The following is a 10,437-nucleotide window of genomic DNA, read 5'->3' as shown; positions in this document are numbered from 1 at the left end:
TCCTTCAAACAATAAGTTACTGTTTCTCTGAATAGTTCGTAGGAAAGGTATTTTGAACATCACTGGTTTTTTGTTTTATACTTCTGGTTAAATATAAACAGTCATCTTAAGAGACTGCTGATGTGAAAGCAGTGGGTGGGATTTTTTTGCACAGTTAGGCCCAGCAACACCAGGGGTAAATCAATTTCAAAATTCATGTGAAACATAAAACAACACTGCTTAATTATTTCTTCCTAGGTAGGCTCTAACTTGGCAGAGTCCCAGAACCTACACTGCTTGAATTTGAACTTTGAAGTGTTAGCCACAGTCATCATCAGGTTCTTCCAACTGGATGAGGGTTAGTGTAACATTTGAGAAAGGTTGTTTTGACACAAGTGTTTCCAGTTAGGGAGTAGATGATGAATCTATCTGGGCTCTAAGAGGCTTAGCAGAGCCTGAAATATTGGGCCAAAGCATAAAGCTTTTTTCCTCATTCTGAACCAGGTGATCACAAAATTCAGGCCTTGATTCATCTCACTCAATTTGAGCCTTCTAACCAACATGCCTAAGCAGAACACAAGCACAGTTGTTCTGGCCATCTCTATTGTCCATGGAGAGAGAAAAGTATCTCTAGAACAACTCTTATTACGTGAATTACAATTTCCCTCTGGAGAAGCCTCTGTTTTTATTGACTCCTGAAGAGTCCCAGGGCAGGTACATTCACATCTTAGGCTAAATGAGCAACTGGCTGAAGCTTTGGTAGTGCTTCAGCTACCAGAACTAGTATCTCAGCTACTCTTGGGAAGAATGGCAAGCACGCACCAGCAATGCGTGCAGAGGTAAGAGTGATGATCTGAACTTCAGGAAGGACTGTACTATGTTCTGGCATTAAGGAGCTTAGCTGTGTTTCTTTTTAATTGGACTTTGTGCTCTGCAAACATGCATGAAAGATATTGCCCCATTCCACAGACATCCTAACTTTACAAAAAGTGCATAGATAAAAAAGAGCGTGTTTGTGCAATACCTGGAGCTTGAGAAGGAAGCCAGAGCTGAAACAAGCTTGTGGCTGAAGGGACAGACAGACAGAAGAGCAAGAGGGGAGAGGAGAGCAAGAAACACAACAGATAGGCAGCTGAGAATCAAGATTTTTCATTTCAGTCAGTACATACGTATTTCCCCCACCCACATCTGGAATAATATGAATTTTGGATTCAGAACTGCATTCTTTACTTGCCTAAGACTCCCAGTAAAGTGTCTTTCACTCAAGGAATGCAGGATCTAGTGTCTCAGCTGTATGACTTCCGCCTGTAGTTGGCAATCTTCAATGCATTGAAAATCAGTCTGTTTTTTAATTGCAGGCAGTGTCGTCTTTTTAAGTAAAACTCTTTCTCTCCACTTTTCCCCTGCACATACTTTTTAAAGACTCTCTATTTCAGTCAGAAAATAAGAACAGCTCCAGGAAGTTGGAGATTCCAGATCAAACCTAACTTGACCTCTGGATCGAAAAAGTCCAGTGGGTTTAGTAAAGTTCATAAAAGAGAAATGTGCTTTTACTTCAGTGTACAGTCTCTCAGATTGCAGATCTGTGAAAGTTTCCTATCAACCTGAATGGTGTCTTCACTGTGAAGACTGCCGTGCTTAATGCTCTCCAGAAGATGCAACTTTTTGCTTAAATCCAAATTGCACATATAAAGAATATGAGAAACAAGATTGTAGTAATTAAAATCACTTAAAGTTATTATTTATTTTACAGTTTTGTTTGTGTGCGTATAAACATTTAGTAGAAAGAAAGCCGTCTACTCACATTGCAAAAAATCAAGTAGTAGAAGTATTCTATAATATTATCTGTATTCTAGTTTCCTTACAATTTGGAAACTGGAGTGATGTATATCGCATTATTTGATGGAATTTGTGCTTCTGAGACAAAGGTAAAGAAATTAATAGCGTCTTTTAACCTGATGGTGGAGCAACATAAGGAAGACTGGTTTTGTTGACTATAGAAGGATGATGTAACTTTGCTGGAGAATGAAGATTTACTTAGATAACTTCTGGTGGATCTTCTGTGCTGACAAGTGAAAGGAAAAATTAGATCAGGAAAGCATATTCTACCCCTGCTGCTTCAAGTATTTAAGAAGAAATATTAAAACTAGCCAATGAGATACAATTTGCAGGGCAAATGGGTAAAGGAACTAGCTTTAACAATTGCGTTTTTCGGGGAGTAATGGCTGTAGGAGTTCAAGCTAGAGATTACACCCTAATAATAACACCCAGTGCAGAGTCCAAGTTAGTAAAAAATGTCATGGACTGTAACTTAGTGCAGATGTGCTTCCAGACACTTTTGCCAAAAACCATCTGTCCTAGATGCAAGATTTTACATTTGTCTTTGTTGTATTTCATGTAGCAAGCATCTGCTGTTCCACTTCTCCAGCCTGTTGAGGTCCTCCTAAACGCTAGTCTGTGTGCAGGAACATGGGGTGGGTCTCCAGGCCTGCTGCTTGCTCAGGGAGAGGGGGACAGCCCATGCCATCATGCTATCTTGCATCTGGTTTCCCATTACCTACCACTACCTCTCTGTCAGCACATCTCTTCTATCTCTTCCAGATCTCTTCCAGCTTAGGTTCTGATGGGACTGCTTCTCCATCCTTCAATAACCTATATTAAAGCCCTCCTTATGAGGCTGGCAAGCCTGTTGGCAAAGATATTCATGCCCCACTTTGTTAGGTGAATCCTCTCTCTACCCAACAGTCATCATTCCTCAAAACTCCTGGAGGAACCTGGAAGTGTCTGAAACAAAACCTTGACATTAATAGCATTTGAGTGTCTATGCGGATCTTTAGCCAATGTCTCTCGGAACAGATTGCTATTCAGAGCGTAGCAAGCAAATAACTGATGCTCTGGGTAATTAGTTAATTCTTCAGCTGATTCTCACTGTTCTCTTCCCTCCTTCTGCAATTTAAATGAACTGCCTGTGATCATCAGACCATGAAAATATCCATTTACATTATTGCTTTTCACATTAATCTTCATACTAATGTTACATGCCAATCAAATGTAGTTTCCATTCATTGAATACAACTGATAGCATCGTCATGAACTTTTTCCTTTTATACTAGTTATTGTAGAAACTCTAGCCTATTTGCTTTTTGATCTTTGCATTAAATTACTTTATCCCAGGCACTCCTCTACCTCTCATATTCCATTATCTGTAGTTCTGCAACTCACATTTTTTGTTCCTCTAGCAAATCTCCTAGTACTACCAGATCACAGTCCATTCTTCTTCACTCATCAGAAAACAAGTTGCTGTATCAGAAGTATCAGTAATGAAGCCTGGTTTTGTATCAGGTATGTCCTCCCTTCTTATCACAGTAACCCAAGCTTCCCTTATAGTCTCCATGCCCTCCCATTACAATACCTTCAACTCCCTCCCACATTCTACACAATATCCCAATATCCCCTTCTGATATTTAGGCCTCCCTGTAACACATCTCGTTCCTGCCCCTTTATTTCCTAACCTCCCACAGTGAGTCATGTCCCAAATACCCACAGCTCCCCCATATCTCTTGCTTGACTAAGATAAGACTTAATATGTATTGATAATATATACCATGACCTATCGTGTAATGAACTGACCAGCACTCATGGCCAACCACAGTTTCATGGAAAAACATACGCACAGCATTGTTTCTTCTCTCCTTCACCTGAGAGCTAAATGAGTCTCTCTTTTCTCCCAAACCACTCATTTTCAGGAACGGTGTGGGAATATCATACTTCTGAATCCTCTCACTCTCTACTAAATTTGATTGAATTTAGAAGGCGGATTAAGAGACAGTAAGGTGGGTGAAAAGCTAACAGGCATGGGCAGTGCAGTTGTGTAAGCATATAAATTTGTAGAGCTGACTCTGCTTCCTTGTTCTGTCAGCGTCACACAGCTGTCATTATGTGATTTTTTTTTCCTCAAAGGGACAACTGTACCACTGAGAGATTAATCAGAAACTCCCTTTAATAAAGGCACGGCCACAGAAAATTGATAAAGCGCTGGCTTTAGCCCAAACCTAAGCAGTAGTGAAAACCAGTTTCTGCCAAGCACCAGGTCAGTGACCTCTATGAAACTTGTGCAGTATTTGGGCAGGCAGAAAAATCACATCTTGTTACTTCAGCTTTCTAGTCCTCAACTGAACATTTTCCTCCAACACCACTTTTGTGACTTGTAGGGAGAGTTCATGGTAACTGTAACCCACTCCAGCTAAGGTGCTTTTAATTTCTCACTTCCCCACATCCTGGAGATAGTATATTCAGTCAGGCACATCATGAACCCAAAGAATACATCTACATGTTAGTGCTAGGCTAGTGGGTATTGGTTAGATACAATTTTAGCTCCACTAAAAATGCATTGTTTTCAATTGTTAAGAGGACTATTAAATGCTAATTTATCTAAACATTGCATTGGACTCCTCTGTCAACTGTACAGACAGAGCTGTTTTTTCTAGCATTTTCTTGTTGAAGATTTCTGCAAAACACCTACTTAATTGATTGGAGCAGTTTCAGACCTAAAACTGTGTTTTAAATTCATATATTTAAAAATACACTTGAACCAAAAAATTTTCTCCCAGTATTTGATCTAGAACTCCTTGGAATCATTTTTTTTTTTATGGAAGTATCTTACTTGCCAAGCCTTACAGGCTAGGAATCATAGAACAGTTTGGGTTGGAAGAGACCTTAAAGATCACCTAGTTCCAACCCCACTGCCATGGGCAGGGACACCTTCCACCAGACCAGGTCGCTCAAAGCCCCATCCAACCTGACCTTGAACACTCCCAGGGAGGGGGCAGCCACAACTTCTCTGGGAAACCTGTGCCAGAGCTTCACCACCCTCACTGGAAATAATTCTTCCTTATAATTAATCCCTCATCCTATCTCTACATTCTCTGATGAAGAGTCCCTCCTCATCTTTTCTGGAGCCCCCTTTAAAGTACTGGAAGGCCGCTATAAGGTCTCCCCAGAGCCTCCTCTTCTCCAGGCTGAACAACCCCAACTCTCTCAGCCTGGCCTCATAAGGGAGGTGCTCCAGCCCCCTGATCATCTTCATGGCCTCTGGACTCACTTGAACAGGTCCATGTATTTCTTATGTTGAGGGCCCCACAGTTGGACACAGTACTACAGGAAGAGAGGGATTTAGTCTCCAAACGATAACTGATATTCAGATGAAATGTGTATAGTAAGAAAAACTTTCAGCAGCCTCACCCTAAAGTTCCCCTTGGGTCCTGCAGAACTTGGACTTCAGTGTCACATGCAGCCTTTGGTCTGATATCCACAAGTCTACACAGATGAAAATACTGTGTGAAAGACAGTGAAAGCAACCACAGCATGAAATTGGTCAAAACAGTGGTAAAGTATTTCCAAACAGACTTTGTCTCCCAGAAAGAGAAGACACAGAGAAGCCAAATATAGAAACTGCTCTCATTTTTCATTCATCTCTCAGCTTCCAATATCCAGCAGCCATGCAGCTTCCTCCCTATCACAGCCGTCCTATTTATTTGCTTTTGCCATCCCTACTCTCTTTAAAAATGAAAGTAGGAATCTTTGTATGAACAAACAACTCCCTCCGATCTGGTCTATACACACAGACCTATGCGCAAAAGCACCAGGTGACATTTGGCTTGGCTTCTCCCACAGAACGTGGCTAGAAGATTTGGCTTCCAAGCAGCACCAAGTCTTTATTTAAGCAGGAAAAGAGCGTCCCCCATTCCATGCCTCCGAGGAGCTGCCTCTCCCGTGTACACCCCAGGGGCTGATGCCCAACAGGAGACTCTACAGCCAGAGCTGGGGTGTTAGTGCTGGCGGTCAGGGGGGCCTGGGCCTGCGGAAGAGGGCTGCATGAAGGCAGGAGTTTAGAGCAAATTTAGAGCAGGACTGCAGCCCTAAGCTACAACTGGTCGTTTTGGGGAGACGCCAGCCCAAGCCGCTCCGGGTTGGTTGCAGCCCTTCTGTGGGACAAGCACTCCGGCAGCCACGTTTCGTTAAAACGCTGAGTGAAAGCAACGCACGCGACCCCGACTCTCGGGGGTCGGGACACCCTCCAGGCGCCTCCACCGCCAACGCGCGGCCTCCGCCACAGACCGCCATCACCCGGCGCACGAGGCGGAAGGAGGGGCCCCCTCCCGCCATGCCCGGCGCGGAGCACGCTGGGAACTGTAGTTCCCCCTCCCGCCGCCAGCTCTCCCGGGGGGGGGCGCGGCGGTTGCGCCCCATCCCCTCCGGCCCGCGACTTCCCGCCGGGCGGCCTTGCTCGCCCTAACCGGGCATGCACCGCCTGCTGCGGCGGCTTCTCCCGGCGCTTTACTCGGCGCGGCAGGCGCCGGCCCGCGCCCTCCTCCCGCAGCGGGCCGTGCCCGCGCTTCCGCGCCCGATGGCGCTGCGGCCGGCGGCGGGGCTCGGTGGCGGCGGGGATACCTCCCCGGAGCGCGGTGAGGAGGCGGCAGGGCGGTGTTGCGACGTGGGGGGGAGGAGAGGGCCGGCGCCTGCGAGGCCCCGCGGCCGCCTCCCCCCGCCGGCTGCGGGCGCCTGAGGAGCCGGCGGGGGCGGGTGTTGGCCGCGGGGCCTCGCTCGGCGCGGTGCGGGCGCCCTCCGCTGCCGCGGGGCCTCTGCGCTGGGCCGCGTGTGGGATGTGCGGCGAGGAGGAGGAGGGAGGGAGGGAAGGGAGGGAGGGAGAGGAGGGGCGGCGGCGGCGGGGCCCGGCGGTGCCGGTGTCCGTCAGGCGTTCCACGGCGCCGTTGGGCAGAGCGGCGGTAAACACGGCGGGTTGTGCGCACGTAGTCAGGTCCCGGGTGGAAGGAGGCGGGTTTCGCAGCAGGCGCCGTAGAGATCGCAGGGGGAAATGATTCAACCTAATCGTGGGCTGTTGCTAAAAACCTTCTGCCTTGATTTTGCCTCCTGCCCCGCTCTGTCCCCAGGCTTGCAGTCAGTGTAAGCATTTGACCTGGCTGTGAAGACTAAAGCTGCTTTTTTGTTCCGTTGTTGTTGTTTGTTTTCTCCCTCAAAGTTTCGGTCTTTTGTAAGCTTTTTGAGTTTTCTGACTATAAACACTAGTGCCAGCACCAGAGGTTGAAAATGCCTCAAGAGTAAGACCATCTACAGTAGCTTGCAGTTAAATTGTCTCCAAAGGATTCATTTGTTATTGCACGTAGGAACATAAACGTATTAAACAGGGAGCAGTGCCTGAAGACCTAATCTCACTGTGATCTGTAGGTGTCAAATAATAAAAGATTATCTGAAACTATAATCTGAGTATGGAGAGAAGAGGGCTGGGAGCAGAGTGCAATCAAATATGTTTTATTGCTCCTAATTTTTGTGTTCTCTCCTTTATGAGCTAGGTGTATAATTTTTTTTTTTTTAGCTGCAACAGATTTGAATACTGGTGGAGATCAGCAGCCACTTAAACACAAATATGGGAATTATGTATACACCTGTTCATATATGAAATTCAGGCTAATATAATTAAGCATGTAATTAGGAAAAAAGAGTTTATCCTATAATAGCTTGGTGGTCAAGGAGTTCCTATGGAAGCTGGTTTTGTTAGGTCTCGGATTATCAGCACTATGTCAAGCAGTTTGAAGAAGCTTGTTTTCACATTGGTTTAGTAACTAGAACAGAGTTATTGAATTTTGTTGCTGATTTCCTTAATAAATATTTCAGAAAAGGTGAGGGGTGGAATTTTTTGCTAGGGGCACAACCTGTGGAACTTAGAAGCAGTGCCTGTTCAGTTCAGCTAATTGATTTGAGAAGGGCATTGTTAATCAATAGCTGTGCTTTTGCTATGCCAATCTGTTACTGTGAGCAGACAGAATTTTTCAAAGTGGCAGAAGTATATTGCTTGTTGAGCAGACAGAGCAAATGTTGCTTTAACATCTGTTTGTTGTACATGGTTCTTAAGTGTCTACAAGGGGAAGAAGCAACAAATCTGAGTACTTTGTTTCCTTTTAATAGCCTCCAGGATAAAGTTAGGTGTCAGACCACCCACCACAGAGTGATTTATGCCTCCCTACTTTAGGCTGGAGTGAATTGGCATTTAATCAGGTTGTTCTTTTACTTGTCTTCCCTAGCATAAATTGATATATGTGAGAAACACCACAGGGTCATAATAATCGAGATTGAGTCTGTAATATTGATTTTTATACGTTCAGTGTAGCTTTGCATGCCACAAGAACATAATATGCACTTTTGCTGCCAGATTTTTCCCTTGGGCCAGATTTGGACTATCTGCACTGTTCACAAGAGGAGCTTTGAAAGACTGTTGTCTGTAGTAATGAACTGTCCTGGGATAAACTGCAATTCTGACATAAAGCTTCTTCCACTACAGTAATCCCATTGTGGAGTTGCCCCAAAAGAATATTGCTGGACGCCGGGTTATGTGCACATTTTTTCTGCTAGAGAAGATTTTACTCTTTAATTTTTTAAAGTATAACTTAATATACCAATATTAGAGTTTACTGATGCAGAAACATGAAGCAGACTTAAAGAAATGGTTCATACTTCGTATTCTTGGGGAAAAAGACATTTTAAAAAACTTGTTAGTGGAGATTATTTTGTCATTGTGGTATTAGTCTGAGGTAGAACTTCATGTATATCTTTATACATGCAAGATGAGTTTTAATTTATGACTCCTTTAGTTTAAATACTAAGGGTCAGTTTTTAGAATGAGAAGTTTAGATCATTGCTGTCTATTATGTGCTCTGCTGTGTGGGAGATGCAGGAGTAGAATAATCATCTAATTCCTGAATGATATAGTCAGATGGCAACTCTGTTATATGTGGGATGGTAGGATTCCCTTCCTCCTCCTTTGTGCCTCATTTTCAGTGTGTTTATATTGGAATTATTTGCCAATGTTTGTTTGCAATGAATTTCATATGCCATTACTGTTACCTAAAGTAAACTTTATGTGATGTCTCAAGACTTTATTTTGTCATGCTCGGTTATAAGTATCTTTTTTTATTTTTTTTTGCACATAATTACATTTACTTAGAACCAAACAAGACCATAAGTTACTAAATACAGAAGCCTGAACTTCCTTTTTTTTCACTCTTTCACATAAAGCATTGAAGTATTTTTGCTGATATATTGACAAGGAAGAAGAGCAGCATTCTTGAGGGGGTTGTATGTCAATATTCATTTGCTGATCATTAGAGAAATGTGTACTTGATATGTTGGTTGTGTATAATGTCTCTTAGCTGTTTATATGAAAAACTAAGACCCAGTGTGTTATTTTAAATATATTACAGATGAGCTGGAAGATGTACAGCAAAAGAAGATCTTTAAAGAGAGTGAGAAAAGGACACAACAGAGCAAAGAGTCATGTTCTGCTGATTCGGTAGAATCTCTGATGGCAGAAATGCCGTTCATCGACACAGATATTGAAGATGAATTTATTAGTAAGTGTATTAAACAGAAGTAGTGTGGAAGCACAGACACATCACACACTCAGTTCTTGGACCTACCTGTTGGCATGTAGAAGTGAGCTGTGCAAATGGAGCAGAGGCCCCGGGCGAACAGGATCCAGTCCAGAGCCTCTTATTAGTACTCAGTTGTGCAAATACTTGAGCATATTAAAAATTTACCATTCTGTGATCCATTGCAGCAATGAGCTGCAGAATAAAGACATCTTGTATGTCAATTCACATTACTGTATATGCACTTCTCACATGGTGGCTTTTATGAGCTATCTACCAATATGGGTATTCCCAGCACGGGGCTGGAAGTGCACCTCTAATTGGACAGTGGATGTCTGCAGCCTGGTCAGCCTATGGGTATGTATCAGGCCACATGGAGGGAGAGGGTCTTGAGGAAATAAGTTGGAAGAAAAATAATAAATGGTGTAAAGGAAGAATTGAGGACATGCACTTTTCTTTCACTGTGTTGGAAGGTGTCTTTGGGAAAGGAGAAGGTAGAGAGTAGATAAGGCTTGAATTAAATTTTCTTCTGGGTTAGCTTTGGTCCTTGAATTATAGATTGGCCAGTCCTAGTCTAATACAACCTTTTTCCTTTAATAATCCTATGTATTACTGTGTTTTGTATTTCAAAATACAGCATGCATGGTATATTTGAAACTTAATATTGGCCCTTTTGCTCTAAAGTCATGTCCATGTTCAAGTGTAGACAATTTGTAGGCATATTACAGTGCCGTGTCAGTTGGCACATGAATGAAACACAGTAGTTTGGAAGCTGTGTGTCTATGTTAGCAGTCTGTAAGCCCTGCTTAGAGATGTAGGCTGTTAGCTCACGTATGGTACTCCACTTGTATGACTATGTTAATTCAGGTTGGGGTAGGATCCCAGTCAGACTGTTCAGAGCGTGGGCATATCAGATGACTGGGAAGACATGCTCTAGTTGGCTGACTGAAGTCCAGCTCCTGTTGGCATGATACTAAGTGTATCTTTGTTTTGATTTGTCTGTATGCTGAAAGAA

At 43.5% G+C, this 10,437-nt stretch overlaps 1 protein-coding gene across 6 annotated transcripts in view; it reads left to right on the top strand.

Annotated features, from left to right (window-relative positions):
• Positions 1-6,132: 6,132 nt before the first annotated feature.
• The window catches only part of AKAP7 (A-kinase anchoring protein 7), an 85,578-nt gene continuing 81,273 nt past the window's right edge, over positions 6,133-10,437 (top strand). For 3 of the 6 annotated variants that reach the window (XR_006165608.1, XR_006165607.1, XM_042795983.1), the window contains exons 1-2: positions 6,141-6,443; positions 9,255-9,404. Coding sequence is in view for 4 of the 6 variants with exons in the window: in XM_042795983.1 (XP_042651917.1) it covers positions 6,281-6,443; positions 9,255-9,404 (313 nt within the window). In the remaining 2 variants the exon portion in view is untranslated. Of the gene's footprint in view, positions 6,444-6,546; positions 6,649-9,254; positions 9,405-10,437 lie in introns of those variants that run through there. The other 3 variants (XM_042795986.1, XM_042795984.1, XM_042795985.1) reach the window with 3 other exon arrangements.

Source organism: Tyto alba, unplaced genomic scaffold (genome assembly GCF_018691265.1).
Source record: "Tyto alba isolate M040663 unplaced genomic scaffold, T.alba_DEE_v4.0 Super-Scaffold_22, whole genome shotgun sequence".
NCBI classification, from domain to species: Eukaryota; Metazoa; Chordata; class Aves; order Strigiformes; family Tytonidae; genus Tyto; species Tyto alba.
This window is presented reverse-complemented; position numbering and strand designations above follow the sequence as displayed.